The 20,992-nt window shown below is 35.3% G+C and overlaps 1 protein-coding gene across 1 annotated transcript in view; it reads left to right on the forward strand.

Annotated features, from left to right (window-relative positions):
* The window catches only part of OTOA (otoancorin), an 85,125-nt gene extending 65,602 nt beyond the window's left edge, over nucleotides 1-19,523 (forward strand). The window contains exons 28-29 of the mRNA XM_074281042.1: nucleotides 1,562-1,757; nucleotides 18,147-19,523. Coding sequence (XP_074137143.1) covers nucleotides 1,562-1,757; nucleotides 18,147-18,211 — 261 coding nt within the window. The 3' untranslated portion in view covers nucleotides 18,212-19,523. The remainder of the gene's footprint in view (nucleotides 1-1,561; nucleotides 1,758-18,146) is intronic.
* Nucleotides 19,524-20,992: the final 1,469 nt, after the last annotated feature.

Here is a 20,992-nt window from a genome sequence, read left to right on the forward strand (position 1 = left end):
CTGAGATTATGTAGAACAGGAGTTCTTTACCTTTTTTTGTGACCTGGAGCCAATAAATTCCTTCTCAGGATAATGTAATTAAATGAATAAAATAAAATGCATAGGCTTATTAAGGAAACAAGTTATATTGAATACAATTATTAAATTTTTTTTAAGTTCATGAACTCCTCCATCTACATATAGAGAGAGACTGTGGGAACTGAGTGTGGTTCACAACATAGTATTTTCACTCTTTTTGTTGTTTGCTTGCATTTTATTTTGCTTCTCTTTTTTTCCTGGTTTGATTTGATTTTACTTGATTTACTTTTTACCTGGCAAGATAATTATATACATACATACATATACATATATATATATATATATATACATATATATATATATACAAAAATTGGATTTAACATATATTGGACTGGGGCAGCTAGGTGGTACAGTGGATAGAGCACCAGCCCTGAATTTAGAAGAATCTAAGTTCAAATCTGATCTCAGGCATAGCACTTCCTAGCTGTGTGACCCTGGGTAAATCACTTAACCCTAATTGCCTCAGAAAAACAAACAAACAAACAAACAAAACATATATTGGACTATGTACCATCTAGGGGAAGGGGTGAGGGAAGGAGTAGGAAATTGGAACACAAAGTTTTGCAAGGGCTAATGTTGAAGAATTGTCCAAAGCATATGTTTTGAAAAATAAAGCTATAATAAAGGGAAAAAAAAGTTTGTGGATTCCTGATAGAGAGCCCCAATATGGAATAACACACCTTAGAATCATAAACTGAGTATGCAGTAGAGCAAAGAAAGTAGGGGGAAGTTGAAAGGAAGTTATTTGAAAGGGTCTACACAACAATTGATAGAAAACAATATAGCTTGAAAGTTTTTTTTTTTTAATTAAAGCTTTTTATTTACAAAACATATGCATGGGTAATTTTTCAACACTGACCCTTGCAAAACCTTCTGTTCCAAATTATCCTCTCCTTTCCCCCACCTCTTCTCCTAGATGAAAGGTACTCCAATACATGTCAAATATGTAAAAAAAAATGTTAAATCCAATATATGTATAAATACTTATACAGTTATCTTGCTGCACAAGAAAAATTGGATCAAGAAGGGGGAAAAAAACTGAGAAAAAACAAAATGCAAGCAAACAACAACAGAGAGAGTGAGAATGTTATCTTGTGGTCCACACTTCGTTCCCATGGTTCTTTCTCTTCATCATATCCATCAGAATTGATCGTTGTATAGTCTTCTTGTTGCCGTGTACAATGATCTCTGGTTCTGCTCATTTCACTCAGCATGTAAATGTAAATCATGTAAATCTCTCCAGGACTCTCTGAAATCATCCTACTGATCGTTTCTTACAGAAAAATAATATTCCATAATATTCATATACCACAATTTATTCAGCCATTCTCCAATTGATGGACATCTACTCAGTTTCCAGTTTCTTGCCACTACAAAAAGGGCTGCCACAAACATTTCTGCACATATGAAGACCTCTGTTTTTTTTTTTAATTTTTTAGGTGACATGTTACAGAGGCTGTTTTTCTTCTTTACCAACCTGCAGGAACTGTCTCCAGAGCAGATCTCCAGTATGGGTCCTGAGAATGCTGCTTGGGTGACAGAGCCCCAGAGGAGACACCTTAACATGCTGCAGCTGCAGAGTCTCCAGTTGGCACTAGATGGCGCCAAGACCAGCTTCCAGCCAGAAGCATCCCTGAACATGGGTACCACCAGCATTACACATTCCCCTTCCTCTGACTGTGAGCAAAACCACATTTCTATCCCTCTTTTTTCCTCTCTACAACACACACGTATGCAGTACACTACACCAGAGAATGATGTGCCCAACAAATTTCAGACAGTTCTTCCTTCTTTTCTTCTGCCCAAGGTATTCCTTAAATATAACAAATTAGGATAAATACTCAGGTGTCAAGTTTTGGGAATTCAGGTTCCATTTATCTGTAGTGACCATCGACTAGCTAATGATGTTAGCTTCTACTAGCTGGTAATAAGATAGATATTTTCATGAATGTGCACAAGAAAGATAGAAAAAAAATACAGGCTGCCATCAGTTGAGATTTCAAAGCAAGTGGAATTATATCATGCCCTTCCCCCATATTCATTAAGGCCCACGATTACTTTTCTCCTTCAGACTACTCTTTCATTTTAATCCAATTTCACCTGGAATGAAAATGTTGATAGGGAATAGTGGTATGGAATAAGATAGGGGAGACGTTATATAAGTTTTTAGGTCACACATCCATCTAAAATTGACCTTGGATATTACATCCGTCTGGTTTCTACATCTACAATTCACCTCACTTGGTATTTCTTCCCCCCTTTTAAAGGTATATTCAGTCTATGGGATGTAGCTCATGGGTCATTGATAATAAAAAAGTAAATGATATAGTATAGATATCAGAAGCAGCATAATGTAGTAATCAGAGAACTGGCTCTGAAGTCAAGAATAAATAGATTCATGTCACTTGTTATGTTTGCAAGCTGTGCGAATATGGGTAAATCAGTTCTCTGAATCACTCTTTAAAACTATAAAGTGCAGAACAGTTGCCTGTCTGCATTAGGAGAACTTTTCTTACTAGAAGATGTCCATAACAAAGTCACAGATCTGATACTATATATCCATATGTCCTGAGGCCATACATTTTCACTGGGTGACTTCCATGTTTAGAAGTCTGTTCCTCATTTTCTTTGCCTCCTGGCTTCCATACTTCCTTCAGATCTCAGCTAAAATCTTGTTTTCTATAAGAAGCCTTTCTCAGGCACCAGGAATACCTTTGCCTTTCCTCTTAGATTATTTCTAATTTAATATATATGTGTGTGTTTATGTCAATCATCTTTCAATCTATCAATCTATCTTTTGTAAATAATTATTTGCATGTTGTCTCCCTCATTAGAATGTGAATTCCTTGAGAGCAGGGACTATTTCTTTTATTATTATTAATTTTATAATTATAACATTTTTGACAGTACATATGCATAGGTAATTTTTTACATTATCCCTTGTACTCCCTTCTGTTCCAAATTTTCCCCTCCTTCCCTCCATTTTCCCCTCCTTCCCTCCATTTTCCCCTCCTTCCCTACACCCTCTCCCCTAGATGGCAGGCATTCCCATACATATTAAATATGTTATAGTATAAACTAGGTACACTATATATGTGCAGAACCGAATTTTGTTGTTGTTGTTGCAAAGGAAGAATTGGATTCAGAAGGTAAAAATAACCTGGGAAGAAAAACAAAAAATGCTAACAGTTTACACTCATTTCCTAGTGTTCCTTATCTGGGTGTAGCTGATTCTGTCCATCATTGATCAATTGGAATTGGATTAGCTCTTCTCTATGTTGAAGATATCCACTTCCCTTCAACATAAAGAAGATTCAACTCACTTCCAGTTGATCAATGATGGACAGAAACAACTACACCCAGAGAAGGAACACTGGGAAGTGAATGTAAATTGTTAGAACTACTGTCTATCTACCCAGGTTACTTATACCTTTGGAATCTAATACTTAACGTGCAACAAGAAAATTGGATTTACACACATATATTGTATCTAGGTTATACTGTAACACATGTAAAATGTATGGGATTGCCTGTCATCTAGGGGAGGGAGTTGAAGGAGGGAGGGGAAAATTTGGAAAAATGAATACAAGGGATAATGTTATAAAAAAATACTCATGCATATATACTGTCAAAAAAAATTATAATTATAAAATTAAAAAAATTAAAATTAAAAATAAAATAAAAAATAAGATATCCACTTCCATCAGAATATATTCTCATACATTATCATTGTTGAAGTGTATAATGATCTCCTAGTTCTGCTCATTTCACTCAACATCAGTTGATGTCTCTCCAAGCCTCTCTGTATTCATCTGAGAAGGGATTATTTCTATCTTTCTTTGTATCCCCAAGACTTAGCACAGTGCCTGATACATGACAGATGCTTCATAAATTTGCTAATTTGATATAAAATAAACACGGTCAAGATTAAGGAAGAGAATCATAGCATCCCTGTCCCACATAAAACAATGATTCGAGTTGAAGTTTCTAGAATACATATATTTAGAGCTATATGCATGTTGATTTGATTTGATTGTTGATACATATGTGTATTTGTGTATATATTCAAAAAAAAAAGAAAAGAAAAAGAAAAGTGACAAAGGGGAGAAAAAAAGGAATTCCATGAATCTCTTCCCCAATCTTATGTATATTTACTCCCCCCCAATATTATCATCTTGTTTAGGATTTTAGAGAAGAGGAAAAAGAAAGAAAGAGGTAAATTGAGAAGGGAAAGATAGGACAGATATTAAATACCTATCCAGAAGATAGAATAGAATCAAAGCTACTTAGAGTTATTTCTCCTTCTTCCTCTTCACTAGCAACTTAAATATTTACTCAAATCAAATTTTATTTTGGAAATTTATGAAAATAGATGTTATCATCCTGTATATATGGCGAAATGCAAGTGATAGTTGTGATGTTTCATTTTATACAAATAAAACTCTGGACTGCTTGGAATATGGAAAGCCTCCCCTAGGACAACCAAGTACAAATCACTTACTTAGATCATAAATAATAGAAATGCCGCCATTATGTGTACTTAATGGCATTTTCAGTTAGGGGCTATTTCATTGTTGAGTGCATTTAAGTGTTCTCCAACAGATTAGTCAAAGTAGACCTGAGAAGAATATCACATATCCAAAAGAATCCCCATCTTCACTTTCTTTGGGAAGAAGTTCCCAATAGAAGTGTATATCATGTAAAATGAACGTTCATTTAAAGTGCTGATCAAAGGACAAATATTACAACAGAAATAATTATGTGAACAGAGATATTTGTAAACTCCAGCCAATGACCTATTTATTTAAAACAATATTTAATAAAGCAAAATTGTAATGTAGCCCAAAAGTCAGGCTTCCCCACAGAAGGTACATTGAAATATGACCTGTGGATACAATTTGAAGAGTGAGCACAACAGATTAACAGAAGGAAATGGAGTAGGAAGAATGTGAAGACATAAGAATGAGTCGAAAACTGCAGAGAAATCATGAGTGTAGTAATTCTGTTTTTCTGTAGTAATTCTGATAGCTTCTTAAAGGCAAACTGAGTGGAACACAGTTATATGATGGTGGGTTAGCATATGTACTTTTCTGGATTCTTAAAAACTGACAAAAATTGGGATTCATATAACATCTACCTTCATTTCTTCTAGTTTATGGAGAATAGATATTATTTTATGTTATTCTTTGTATTTGTATTTTCAAAATATAATACAGTGTCTGGACATTATATTACTAATAAATTCTTATTGATTGATTAGGTGGAACTTAGGCTTTGCCAAAGAAGCAAGTGATGAGATGTTGGGGGAAATGATGGAGATAGTAAGGGTAGAGGTTACATATCAGAACTCAGATTTGATCTTTTCAGGCTATATCTGAATTTCTATGAGGAGAGAATGGGTTGGCACACTGTACATGTTTCCAAATAAAGAGGTGGATATGAGACAAACATAAATATATACCTGTATAACTATACCTCTCTGTATCTATCTCTATATAAATCTATCAATATATATTTGAGCGAGGTTTATCTTGTTATCCCCTTTTCTTCCTGCTTAGCTACAGAAAGTTAATAATTTACTGAGATCTGTTGTCTACATAGGACAAATCTCCGAGGATTAAATAGATATGAATCATCCCCTTTCATTGGCTGGACTGGAATTTGGTTGGACTACTGTTTCGGCCAAATAGGCCATTGATTAGAATTTTAAAGGTTTTTGTTATAGAATTTTTATCCTAATTGAATTTGATTTATAAGAGGAAGACTTTGGAAATAGCTTTTGGATCCCAGTGGGTTGTTTCCTTTAAGGGAGAGAAGGTTCATAGGGAATAGCTTAACATGCCCCAACTTGCTGTTAAGAGGAATCCAGAAAGAGAGCCCCATGGTTGCTCAGCAACTTGCCTTCTTCAGTATGTTTAGAGTTATGTGCACCCCTGAATAATTCCCTGATTTCCTGACTGCTGATTTCTGTTCTGGTTCCTCTGTTGCTTAACTGTATCTTAGTAGCTTTAACAACAATAATAGTAGCAATCCTTCCAAATTTTTAGAGCTTTATAAATTACAAGGCATTTGATTAAATCTCACATGCCTTCCTTGTGGACAGGATGGACACACAAACACACACACACACACACACACACACACACACGAATTCAGAAGTGGTTGGATGATCCAAACCAGTGGCTTGACAGGCCAATGTCAACTTGGATCGAACTTGGAAGGTCCCAGGGATCCTCCTGTGTTTCCAATATTTTTATCCATGACAGAAAAAAAGAGAGATGTTATATTTACCCAATTTGTAGTTATCATGAAGCTGAGAGGAGAGTTTGATGACAATAAGGATCCAAAAAGGTCAATAAACTAGAATGATGAAGTGGATTCAAAAAACTGAAATTTCATTGAAATAAATATAAAACACTTAGGATTTTTTAAAAATCATCACAAATTCTGTGGTGTGCAAAGTATGGCTACTTAGCAATTCATTTTTTAAAAAAAAATTTTAATTAATTTTATAATTATAACATTTTTGACAGTACATATGCATAGGTAATTTTTTACAACATTATCCCTTGTACTCCCTTCTGTTCCGAATTTTTTCCCCTCCTTCCCTCCACCCCCTCCCCTAGATGGCAGGTATTCCCATCCTAGGTACAATATATATGTGCAGAACCTAATTTTGTTGTTGTTGTTGCAAAGGAAGAATTGGATTCAGAAGGTAAAAATAACCCGGGGAGAAAAACAAAAAATGCAAAGAGTTTACACTCATTTCCCAGTGTTCCTTCTCTGGGTGTAGCTGTTTCTGTCCATCATTGATCAACTGGAACTGAATTAGATCTTCTCTATGTTGAAGATATCCACATCCATCAGAATACATCCTCATACAGTATTGTTGTTGAAGTGTATAATGATCTCCTAGTTCTGTACTTAGCAATTCATGTGGGGAAAAAAGGATTGTGAGATTTTAGTACATCATAAGCTCAAAAAAGAGTTAAGCAAAAACAAAGCAAAACCCCACGAATTCTGCATCAGAGTATTTTTGCCAAACAAGGAAGTTATGTTATATTCTCCTCTGATAAAAATATGGATGTTATGTCCAGTTTGGGGCACTATGTTTTAGGAAGGATATTGACCAAGAAGAAGTTGTCCAGAACAGGGCAGGTAGGATGGGAACTACAGATCATATCATACAAATAGAGTCACAAATGACATTTTCCATGCCCTGGAACAAGCTTCTCCAAACTCATCCCCTACCCTCAAATTTTTAAAAAGACAAATTCAGTTAGAAGATTCGGGATAGCTCTGCGCCTAAGAAGAATTCATTATGTTAGAGCAGCTCTAGCGGGACATGCTGCCACCTAATGGTAGCTTCCTATTTTAGTCATTTTTGCTAATTAATTGCTACCTCAGTTGTTCCTATGCTGCTATGCTGGGCTATCAGGGCTTCCTGCATTTCAGCACCCTGGGCCAAAGTTCTGATCCCCCAACTTAACTTCAGTTTTGCCCACAAAGATCCTTTGAAGCAACTGGGGTTGTTCAGACTGGTAAAAAGAATTGGGAGGAACACGATACCTCTCATGTGGAAAAGGAATTAGCCTTCTGCTTGGCATTGTAATGTCAGAGAAACTGAGGTGAGAAGAGGTTGTTTTTTATCTTTACTGTGGAGAGTTTAAGCTAGCTGACTGAAATGGGAATGTACTTCCGAAGCATTCGGTCCAGAGCAACTGAGGCACACTGTTTATATAAGATTTTTTATCAAGCAAAATACAGAAACAAGAATGCAATTAGTCTTGCAGCTGTTGTTATCTTTACTTCAAAGGCAGGGAGAGAGGAGTTAACTTGGTATTTATAGCTTGGAGATTGTGGCTCAGGCCTTGTCAGACAGGGGAGTAGGATCATTTTTTGAGAGATTAGGGGCTATAATGAGGGTATAACTGCAGGACACAAGATTGTCCTTAACAATAATTCTATTCCCAGGGTAGTTTTTGGACAGGGATGAAGTCGCAATGGGATGTGAAGGGGAGTCAGAGCCTCAAGGTTTAAAGTTTTCTTTTTAAACTCAATTTTTCCAAATCTAATTGCATAAATGAAAAAGGGGAGGGGGACAGGGTATGGCCTGCTATCCATGAGAGGACAGAACTAGAAGCAAAGGATGAAAGTTGCAGAGATGCAAATTTGGTCTATTTTGTTTCTTACTTTTTCCCTTTTTCCCTCTATTTCTGCCTCCCTCCCTCCCTTTCTCCCTTTTTTCTTTTTTCTTTTTTTTCTTCCTCCTTTCCTTCATTTTTTCCTTCCTCTTTTTGGAAGTTTTCAAGTAGAAACAATAAGCACTTGTTAGAAGTATTAAAGAGTAGATTTTTGGTCAGCTCATTGTTCTTCTTTCTTGAAGAGGACCAGTGATATAAAGAGGGTGATGCCTTGACTTGTATATGAATTGAATTTAAGTGAGGTGGAGCTATGAAAAAGTCATCAATCTCACTCTCTCTTCCAGAGTCACTGAAGTTCAGCAGCAAGACAAAAAGTTAAAACAACTGGTAATGGCCTGAGATGTTATATTTTATAAGATATTTTGAGATTTCAGGGATAGATTTTTTAAATTTTAATCATTCATTCACTTATTATTGGACTTGATAAATTTTGGGGTCCCTTTTAATTCTGAAATTTTGTGACAGTTTTTCTCATAGCAACATTATGAGAAATCTAGAACAAGTGTTATTTTACCTATCTTACTGATGAAGAAATAAAGTCTCAGAGATTTAAATGACTCAGTTTATGTATCATAACTAGTAAATCTTGGAGAATGGCTTTGGATCCAGGCTTTCTAACTAAGGATCATAGGAGTTAGAAAAAGAAAGGATATTAGCAATTATCTATGTAATATTTTTATTTTACAGATGAGGAAAATGAGACCCAAAGAGGTGACAACTGAGATCAGAATCTGGTTTGGAAAGGATTTCAGAATCAGGAGGATTTGAGTTCAATTCCAGCCTCAGACACTTAACACTTTCTAATTGTGGACCCTAGGCAAGTCAGCTAACCCCAATTGCCTCAAAAAAAGGGAGGGAAAATAAAGGGGCAGCTAGATGTTGAAGTGGATAAAGCATGGTCCTGGACCTAGGAGAAAAGGACTTCAAAAGCTATCTAGTCTAACTTATACCTAAAATTGTCATTCATCCCAAGTAATTAGGCAAGGTAAAATTTAGATCTAGCCTTATAACTCTAATTTCAGTGTTCTTTTTACTACACCACACTGCCTCTCCTAGGTCAGACCTCATTATAACTTTTTGTTGATCCCTTTGACTTTGATATCCTAGTTTTTTCTTCTCCATTCCTCAATTATTAGATTTTACTTGTTACCAAGACAGGACTCTAAGCCTACCAATGACCCAAATCTATTGCAACTGATTTTTAATCCCTTAACTCCTTCGAAGCACTTGAAGGAATTGACTGGCTTAGTAATGATTTGCTGACAATTAAAATGGAAACTTAATAAAAAAATAATCAAATTGACATTTCTGATAAGTGGACCTCTAGCTTTAGAAGACCTTAAGAAAAAGATCGCTTTTCCTCTCAAGGCAGCCCATTCCCTTTGTGAATAGGTTTTTTGGAAAGTTTTCCTAGACGTCAGACTAAATCTGCCATTGTTACTTGCAATTACTACTTTGATCTGAGGACAAACAGAACTGGATCCCTCCTCTTCTTGAAGCAAAATAGACTGTGAAACAGTGAAACTGTGACTTCTTTGAGAATCAGGATGAGGTCTTTTTTTTTTTTTTTTTTTTTTTTTTTTGGTATCCTTAGAGCTTAGCACAATGCCTGTCACATAGAAAAACATTTAATAAATGCTTTTTTATTTCATTTGAGATTGCTAAACCAATGTTCTGCTCATTTGAGGTCAGAGTTTAGTTAAAATGTTAGTAGTTAAAAACTGTCATAGGATCAAAGGTTCAGGTTATGTGCGGTCACACCTTCACACTGACAGGAATAAAATCACTTTCCCAACTTCCTTCACCCCAATGCTTTTAATTTACCAGAGCTAGACCCAATACAGAATATTGCCTGATGTGTGTTTTATCTACTTTTTACCCTCAAACTTAACAAATAACAATAAAATGATGAGTAATAAATTCAAGGAGAAGGAGAAGCAAATTAGCCAAAATAATTCCCATAATGGATTAGCAGTTTTTGAGTAACTAAGAATCTATCTGAATGTACATTAAGTCTGCAAGACTCACCCTTTATAAAAGTAAATTTGGACAGGGGAGCTTTTTTTCCCCACAAAAGAGTTTTTTCATCCTTTTTTATTTCCTAAAAGGAATATTCTTGTGAGTCTATTTTTCTGGTAAAGAAATTTCTCTACCAACTACCAGGGTAACTGATTGCTTGGTGCTCACTCTTCTACTACTCTTTCTTTCTTCTCTACTGTTCCACTACCCTACTGTTCTGTTTTTTTAAACAGATCTTTCAGCAAGATTACAAAGTTGAGGAGGGCAGTATTGTTTTGGGTGAAAGTTGATGAAGCTCTACTTCTTTGAACTTAGACTACTTTTCTTATATCTGTTCTCCATGAATGAAAAAGCATTTATTAAGCATCTACTTTGTTCCATGAACTGTGCTAAGTACTGGGAGGTAAGGTACAAAAACAAAAATGACAATCCCTATCCTCAAAGATCTTGCCTTCTAATTAGGGGGAGACAATATATATATGAAGTAGTAGTAGTTTTGGCCTGGTGAGTCTCAAGGACGATGAGTGGAACAAAGGGGCAAAGATTGTCATGCTCTTTTCAGAAGCAATGGAAGTAGTTTTTGATTACTATTCCCAGAGCAAGTGATAGAAACATAAGAAGTCATTGTGATGGGTCAGGTAGCAAAATGTCTGGATTACCTGAATATTAAGCATGATTTGGGTCTGGATATAGTCTGTCAGTTGAGTAGGGTAATAGGTGATTGTGCTTACAAATGATTATTCCTTGATGGACCTCCTTCCCTCCTTTTACATTAGTGATATTCTCATTTCCAACTTCTCCATCAGGTATTGGATATGTTTTTCTCTTAAATCTTTGCCCTCTTTTCTCCACTTTGGGGAAGGAGTTTCATCAAATCTTCCAGGCTAAAAGTCAATGAACAAATCTGTATTAGCACATATCCAAATGTCAAGAATCATGCAAAGTACTGGGGATATACAGAAAGAAAAAAATAGAGTTCTTGCTCTCAGGAAGATTCTAATGGAAGGAATCAATTATCAGCCAACTATGTATGTACAAAATTTGTATAGAGTAGATGGAATATATTGTTTGTTCTTTGTTCTTGAAGAGGACCATGACATCAGGGAAGTGACATAATTTGGATTTAAGTGAAGGAGGACTGGGCAAGGTCATCTGCCTCCCTTTCCCCTCCAGAGCTGGGTCCAGTGGTCAGACATAGATCAGGATGACTGGAGATGGCCCTGGATGCAATGAGAGACCTTGGCCTTTATGAACTAAAATTTTCAACAGTATTCAGTTTTAGGTATGTTGAGTTAAAGAATCTCCTCTTTCACCTATCAAAAAAAATAGAAAAATCTAAATAAACAAATCTGGGAGGGGAAAATCTTCAGGATTTCTAGCCAAAGCAGAAATGATTGATATTTATATTCAATTTTAATCAATCAGGATCCAATCTCAAAGAGAAGGCACGAGGAATGGGAAATAGGAAAAGAAATGGTTTGTGAACGGCTTCCTGTAGAAAGTGGGACTAGAAACATCTTGAAGGAACATAGGGAAGCCAGTAGACCAAAATGAAAAGGGAGCATATTCCAGGCACGGAGAACATCTAGTCAAAAGGCTTAAAATCAAGAAATGAAGAAAAGAACAAGTAAAAGGAAGGTGTTGCTGAATTGTAAAGGCTATGGAGAAGAATAAAGTCTAAGAAGACTGGATAGAGAGGAGGGGGCTAGGTTGTAAAATGTTTTGAATGACAAACAGCACTTTATATTTCATTCTGGAGCTAAGAGAAGGCTTTAGAGTTTATTGAGTGCAAAAGAACCCAAGATACCTGAAGCAATAGGCCTCAGAAGAGTTTATACAGACTCCAGATGTCTCTTTCCCTTTTTCACATGTGCTATTTTAGGCTCAGGTTATTCCTAGATTCATGTGGTATTTTTCTGCTATTAAAGCATGATAAAATAGTGTTTAGAACTACCTCTAAAAAAACAAACAAACAAACAAACTACCTCTAAGTATTGATCCTCTGTATTTTTGTCAGCTAATGTCTCCCAGCTAGAATTATATCTAATCCCTACCTATAGGTACTTTATCACACAACTGTTTCTTTCTCAGTTGTGTTTAACTCCATAGGAAACACATACAAGCCCTTGCTACCCTAAAAAGACTTTAAAGTTTACAAAAACTAATTTTTTAAAAAACAAATGGTCAAAAAACTCTAAACAAACCCAGAAATCAAATGGACTTAATGGCACAAACATTGGGAATATAGTTCAACTGAGAGTGATAGGAAAAGTTTCCCCCTTTGGCAACAGAGATAACAAAACTGTAGCTACTCAGCAACTAACCTTTGTATCTCATCATTTTTTCCTAACTGTTCAGTCGTGGTAGTAGTGCTAGGCAGTGCCAGCAGCAGTGGCATTTAACATGCATCTCTCTGCTCATCCCCTTTTCTGACATTATCCCCTCTCATGAAACCATTTTTTTCCTCCTGCTTCCTTAGGAATGGGTAATAGATAAATCTTCTCAGGCTCTGAAGTTAAATATAGGATACCAGTTTCTGGCATCCCATTACTTTTCCCCCAAAGGTCAAAATTTTGCAATATCTTACAGTTGTACCACACTTGACAGGCAAAATTAAACATTACAGAAATCATAATCAGCTCTTAATGGAAGAAGGAATATTAACTGGCTCTCCTAGCTAATCATCTCTAGTTATTGTATTGTATATATTGTACAAATATACATCAACAATATTTGCAAAATACACAGAATAGTAAAAATATACTTGAAGGGCAATTTTAGTGATATAGATTTAAATTTTGTGTAGAACATAGTACATGCACATGTTACAACAGTACATGCATATACATGCATAAAATAGCAAGTATATAACTATATGCAATTGTATATGTTAAGATGGTAGACATTAGCAATGCCATCTAGCTATGTGTGTAACCATTTCTCTAGTTTCTCCTATAAATTAATCAAATAGACAAGTTAAAAAGACTTAGATATCTTATGACATGTTAACCTATCTACCCCTGGTAGTCCTAGAGTTATAGTTTAGCATCTTGAATCTGAACACGTGGAGGGCCAGGCTGACTGGCAGCATTATTGTATTCTATGTCCTAAACATCTCAACAGTTTCAGACAGGAAGAGAGTCTTCTCCCCTTATTTAAGTTGCTGAGGATTTTTCTGTCATTTTTGTTCAGTCATTTCAATTGTGTCCGATTCTTTATGACCCCATTTTAGGAACTTATTGGCAGAGATATTGGAGTAGCTTATACACAAATTCTCTTGAAGTGTCAATTTCTGAGCCATTATATGGTTCAGATAGCTTTTGTGCAACTGGTGGTAGGAATCTTTTGCCAAGAATCCAATGAGGCTGGTGAGCATCAGTCTTTAACTGCTCTTCTAGGAGTTCAAACAACTCCCTTCTCAGCAAAAATTGGTTGTGGTGAATTGCCTTTAGAAATACCCTACAAATCTCTAGGACTGTTTTGTAAAAAAAGCATCTTGCCCAGTCTTTCCACATCCAGAAATGGAGTATCTTTCCATTTATCTGCTATTTTGTATGTCCCCATTAGCATCAAGATTTCTCAGCAAAACGGGTTCTTCGTTGAAGATCTTGACAGTGAGATTTGAGTATTATGCGCTCATTTGTTTCCTAAAGCAGTCTTCTGAACTGGTGTTGTAAGTGGGTGCTAATCTTATTTCAACTTCTCTCTCAGCCAAGAATTATACTGGATGTAAATGTCTGTAGTCTCACCATGTAGTCTCCAAAACATGTCAGTAGGTAAGCTTGGCTCTCACCCAAACATCAGTAGGTAGGATGGAGCCTGTGTCATTCCTAGTGGACTTGTACATGTTTACTAAGAAAGCCACATGTTGACTCCATAGAGATCTTCCAATCTGTGTTCCTTACTTGATTAGCAATTGGAAACTCAGGTTATGGGTCCCTTGAGGATAGTAAAGTGTAGATGGTTTTAGATGATGCCATCCAAAACTCACTTCTCCTTGACAGACATGTTTTCAGAATCAGTGCCTTGATTTAAATGGATCTTGATAGAATGTCTATTCCTTGAGAAATATATTTTTTCCAATAACATTTTAACAAGAATGAAAGATTTCTGGTTCCTGCTTGGATATGTTTGTGCTTATCTTACCAAATGTTCAGCCATCATCTACATAGTATTTATGTTTTTATTATCTCCTTCCAGATATAGGAGGTCAATGATGACAGAATCCAAAGGTTTGCTACTTTTCAAAGATGTAGTATGAATGGAAGGCAAAGTCTCACACTTCTTGGTGATAGCAGCAACTTATCTTGGGCCACTAAAATCTCTTTCTTACTAGTGCTAGGGTCCTCTCCTGACTCATAAGTCCAAAATGATCATGTAAATATTTTATGACCATAGACCTCTGAGATGTGTCAGGTATACAACCTGCTTTCACACAACTACCTTATGTGGAAGTAGAGACAGTCCAGTATAGTAATCTATTACATAGCTCCAATTTCTGCCATCGTTTTAACAGACAATGCCCTCAGAGAGTCTTAGCATTTCTAACTCACTTCTTGAATTGTATGATTTCTCTCAGTCCCTCATCTGCCATCTATTCTTACTGCCAATCACCTAGACAAGTGAAAGGAAGAATGTTGATTCAGTAAAGCAAGATTCACATAAATTGCTGTCATACTGTCTGGGAGAAGTTAAAATTTTCAGCTATTTTGCTATTTGCTTATACTTTAGCTATACATATATGTGTGTGTGTGTGTGTGAGTATTTTATATATATATGTGTATGTGTGTGTGTATTTTATATATATGTGTGTGTGTATAAATATAGCATATAAGAGTATATGTATATACACACATATATGTGCATATAAGTATGCATATATATTTATATGTATATATATATGTGTGTGTGTTTGTGTGTGTGTATTTTATATATATATGTATATGTGTGTATAAATATAGCATATAAGAGTATATGTATATACACATATATGTGCATATAAGTATGCATATATATTTATATGTATATATATGTGTGTGTGTGTGTATGTGTCCATCTTTTGGTCTTTTATACTTTTTTGGTGTTTATATGGCCATTGGGAAAGGGCATCTGTAGCAGAATCATCAATCATCATTTTTCTCACAAGTTCAGCCCAGGCTATATTGTAAGAGAATCTTTTTTGTAATATACTTAGACTCCTCCTCTGGATCTCCTCCAAATATCAGTATTTAATGCTCAGTAGAAAATAATTTCACATCTAGGTCTTATTTTTCAAAATATTGGTTCATAATGATTAATTGGATTAACTGCACAATAAATGTGAATTAGCTATGTAATATTATATGACAATGATACAATAAAGCAATTAATCTTTCTACATCCAGTAGTAAATCTCAAGTAATTTGTAACAACAGCAAAGCAGACAAGCAAATTAAGTAACAATCTATAGGCCCAGATACAAAAAAAAAAAAAAGAAAAAAGAAAAACAAAAGAAAAAACAGAAAGAGGATTAAAAAAAAAAACTAAACTACATATTTCAGTTAAAGAGAGGAAATAAAATAGCAAGAAAAGAGGGAAAACTGTACTTTAAAAATCATATATCAAAATTTTTAAATGCAACAAAACCAAATTAAAATTATAAAATTCAACAACCAATTAATCTTCCCACTATTGGCAAACACTACTAGAGCTTAAACTCAACTCAAAATACAAAGCATCAAAGGAAAATAAAATAATAGACATTATAACAAATGGAAAAAGTAAAATATTCATTGTATAGAGCGTCTCCATGACTTGTAGCAGTGCTGACTAAAAGAAGCATCAAGGAACAATTAAAATAGTATGCTTTACTGTGCTATGAATGTGATTTATAGAGAGAACTTTGGAAAGATTTACATGAACTGATGCAAAGTGAAGTAAGCAGAGCCAATAAAATAATATAAAGAATGACCACAACAATGGAAATGGAAAGAAAAAACAACAATGACAAAACAATGTTGCAAAATTACAAAGAACAAGTCAACCCCAGAGAGGAGTTAGAAGACATCTCCTTCCACTCCTTTACAAAGGTGGGAAGTCTACAAATGTGGAACTTTGCGTATGTTTTCAGACCTATTCAATGTATTAATTGGTTTTGCTCATTTTCTTTTTTTTCTCATTCTTACCCCCCCCCCCAAAAAAATCCCACCGTTCTTCTTTGTTATATAGGATGACTCTGGGAGAAAGAAAAAAAAAGAGGGGACATAGGAAAATTTAGACAATGTGGAAAACCAGAAGATGTCAATAATAATTTTTTTAAGTATTCAGATTTCCAAAGAAGAGGTGTACTTATTCATGATTTATTTATTATGGCTAGGCTCAACTTCAGAGGGGACTTCCAAAGCTAAGAAGATTTTACTATTTTAGTGAGGGGGAGTGGAGATCCCATTTGGGATGTTAAAAAAAAAAAAAAAGACAGCAATTAGAATATTCATTACTGTGCTGATGAATATGATGAATACAAAAAAGCATGGAGAGACATGAAATGATATAGATAAAGTAAGCAAAAATAAGAAAACAACAGTACCTGATTTAAGTTCTAGATCTACTATTTCCTATTTGATTTGGGTCATCTATCAATCAAATATATATTAGGGATTAGGAAAGGCCTTATGTAATGACTATCTCCTCAATTAGATGAGAGAAAGGCCTATATTAGTGCAATGCCTAACACTTTAGGAAGCAATTAATCAATGTTTTTTGGCTGACTGACTAACCAGAAGTGAAGAAGGAGAATAATGCAATTATGGGCAATTGTAATTTTAATCATGTCTGACTTTTCATGACCTCATTTGGGGTTTTCATTGCAAAGATACTGGAGTGAATGACTATTTCCTTCTTAAGCTCATTTTACAGGTAAGGAAACTGAGGCAAGCAGGAGTTAACTGATTTACCCAGAGTCACACATTTAGTCATACATTTGAAGCTGGATCTGAACTCAGGAAAATGAGTTTTTCTGACTCTAAGCCAGGTACTTTATCCACTACACCAGCTAGCTCTCCAGATATAAGGTATAGCCAGTATAATGACATAAATAAGAGATAGAATGTCATATGTGAGGGACAGGAAATTAGCCAATATCACTGGATCATACTACTGAAAGAAATAATGTATGTGAAGTCTGCAAAGATGTGAACAGTTGAGTTATTTAAAGGTAAGTCACTTAACCTTTCTGGGTATCAGTTTCCTAATCCATAGAATGAAGTTAAACAAGATGACCTCTTTTTGAAACTTAGAGCTATAATTTAGAGAGTCTGTAGAGGTGATGAGAGGTATGTTTTGAATTATTCTGTTGTTAGACTTGGGATGGAAAATGCTATCCAAAACCAGAGATAGAATTATGGAGACTGAATGTGGATCAAGGGATAATATTTTCATCTTTTTGGTTTTTTGTTTGCTTTTTCTTTCTCATAGTTTTTCCCCTTTTAGTCTGATTTTCTTGCACAACATGACAAATAAAGAAATATGTTAAAAAGATATATGTATAACTTGTATCAGATTGCTTGCTGTCATGGAGAGAGAAAAGGTAAGGGAGTTAGGGGGAAAAATTGGAACTCAAAATCTTACCAAAATGAATATTGAAAACTATCTTTACATGTATTTGGGAAAATAAAATACTATTGAATAAAAAAAGAAAAACTATGTAGTAAATACCACACATCAATTAAAAGCTTTAAAAGCTTAAAAAAATACTTTATTATTGTTTTTTTTGTTTTGGCTTTGTCACTGTGTGAAGACCATGGTTACATTGGTGGACTTCACTGTTAGTCATGATAGATTATTCCTTGTGTTTCTCTCTTTTTTTAGGTGCTCCAGTCTTCAGTGGTTTTAGCCTTTGGCTATATTGGCCTATGTTGGTCCTGCTTCAATGAGTTTACTATGAACATAAAATCCTCCATCTGTACCAAACCACCAAGGAAATCAGGAGTCAAAAGAATTTATAGAAAGAAAAAAGAGAGTTCAAATTATGAGAGTTCAAGATCACCTTTTGTTGTAAACCTTTATGATTTGTTTCCACTAAGCATTTCAAAGCTCCTCTAAGTCATCTTTTTCCTCCTCTTTTTTTTCCTCTTGTATCGTTTCCCAGTGGTCCTGGATAATCCAAAAATAATCATCATATTGGAGAAGTTAGGTATAGAGGGTTGTTGAACAGTGAAAGGTAGGAATTATAGATCATTTGAAAGTATCCATGATCTCAGGCTTGCAATCTCACAGTTCTTTTTGAACTTCAACTCACTCTGTATATTTCAATCTCTTGCCAAATCTTACCATTTCTACCTTCACAACATTTCTTATGTATTCCTTTTTCTCTGTACTTACACAAGAGCCACTTTATACTTTACACCTAAACTACTATAATAGTTTTGTGGTGGGGCTCTGTGACACAAGTCCTTCCCCACTCAAGCCTTCCACTCAAGTTGCTAAAATGATCTTCCTAAAGTGCAAATCTGTCCAAATCATTCTGCCTTCTTCATTCTCTATTACCTCTAGGGTCAAATATAAAATCTTCTATTTGCCTTTGAAAATCCTTTACAACTTGCCCCCTTTCTTTCCAGTCTTCTAATACTATTCCTTTTTGCAGACTGTATGGTCCATCAACACTGACCTTTGTGCTCATTCTTTGTCCATAATGTACCATCTCCTTACTATGCTTTTAACTGGCTGTCCCTTAGGCCTGGAGTTTTCCTCCTCACATCTGCTTCCTGACTTCTCTAACTTCCTCCAAGACTCATCTTAAAACCCACCTTCATCAACACTATCTTCCTCTCACTATTACTGCCTTCCCTCTGAGATTACCTCCCTTTTACACATTGTATATATCTAGTATGTACATAGTTATTTACATGCTGTTCCTCCATTAGAATGTAAGCTCTTTTAAAGGGCAAGGATCATGCTTTTTTTTTTGCCTTTCTTTGTATCCCCAGTACTTCACACAGTGCCTGGCATGTAATAAGTGCTTAATAAATGTTTGCTTATTGATTGTTGATTGATCAATTGATATATTACAAGTAATTCACCCTGTCTTGTGTTATTTTTGCCCATCTATTTTTCTAAAGTTTATCTAATGCACTAGAAGCCTTTCTCTGTTTTCTAAATATTAATTGGATGAAAATGCTACACTCACGTTCTCCATCTGTTATCCTTCACCCTCAAAACCTGACTGGCCCATCTCCTTTTTAGTTTGTATATGTCCTTGGTACTGTGTCTCCACATGCACAAGTTATCATTGATAATTTGCTGCAACTTGCTTATACCCATTAAATATTTTTCTGTTGCCTTCTAGGCAAAACCTGTAGTTATGATTCTTCTGAAATTAAAACATCCTGCCATTTGAAGTCATATAGCATCAGTGGGAGAATATTGGTATGAAAGACAGAACTTCTTGAAGTAGCAAGTGAACTATTTGGGATCATTAAAAGCAGTGGATAATTTTCCTAATTGGGACCTGGCTCAATCTCCTATTTGACTGTGAAAAGATCATTATCCCAATAGACTAAATTATTGTATTATCTGCTATAATGTGGACAAGCAAGACAGCTCTTTTTAGTAACTATGGGTCTCATAAAGAAAGTCCTATTGTTTTCTGGAATTCAGTGCAACAAACATGTATTCCAGTCCAATCCAATAAACCTTTTTTCAGCACCTATGATGTCCTGGGGATATCTTCTATAATAGGGCTTGTTAAACTTTTCCCAATTACACCCCCTCTTTGCCCAAGAAATTTTTATGGGACCCTGTCTCAAATCTGAGCCAAGGTATTTCTGGCAGCATTCATGCATTTCCAGTGCAAAATGTGCATATTGTGTGTTCAAAACCAAGACTGCAGTGAAGTCGCACAATACAACACAGACAAGCACCACCAGAAATAGCTCAGATCCATTATGTGTTTGACTTTGAATTAATTTTTCATTGTTCCATTCAGAAATCTTTTATGGTGGCCAATTTTTTTTTGCAACTCTTATATTCAGTTTTACAACTTGATATAGGGTTGTAACCCACAGTTTAAGAAGCTCTGTTCCCATTCCTCTTAGCTACTAAAGCTTTCCCTTACCTTCTATCGACTCTATATGTAGTTTTTTACATACCAATTTATGTTCATTTTATCTCCCCCATCAGAATGTACATTTCTTGAGGTCTCAGATACTGCCTTTCTCTATACCCCTGATGCTTAGTATAGTGTTTGTTTTGAGATATAGTAGACATTTAATAAATGTTTGTTGATACAAATATGAAATGAAAAATGACCCCTTTTCTTAAGCAGCTTATATTCTATTGTGGTATGGATATAACACAGAAAACAAATAACTACATATAGAGGAGGAAGCAGTAGCATCTTTGGGAACCATGTAAGTATTCCCATAAAAAGTGGTACCTGAGCCAAACCTTGAAGGAACCTAAAGATTTTAATAGGCAAAAATGAGAAACAAGTGCATTTCAGGTATAGGGAGATACAAAGACAAAAGGATAATAGTATCTGCTCTCAAGGACATGGTGGGAAGAGACGGAAGTTGGGATGTTGAGTTCAGGAAACAACAGATAGACCAGTTGGCTGAAACGTAGCACAAGTGAAGGGGAGGAACACGCAATTGAGAGGTAGTCTTGAGAGGTAGGCTGCAACTGAATTGTTAAAGCTTTAATTACCAAAGAAAGGC

This window comes from Sminthopsis crassicaudata, chromosome 1, assembly GCF_048593235.1.
Source record: "Sminthopsis crassicaudata isolate SCR6 chromosome 1, ASM4859323v1, whole genome shotgun sequence".
NCBI lineage: Eukaryota > Metazoa > Chordata > Mammalia > Dasyuromorphia > Dasyuridae > Sminthopsis > Sminthopsis crassicaudata.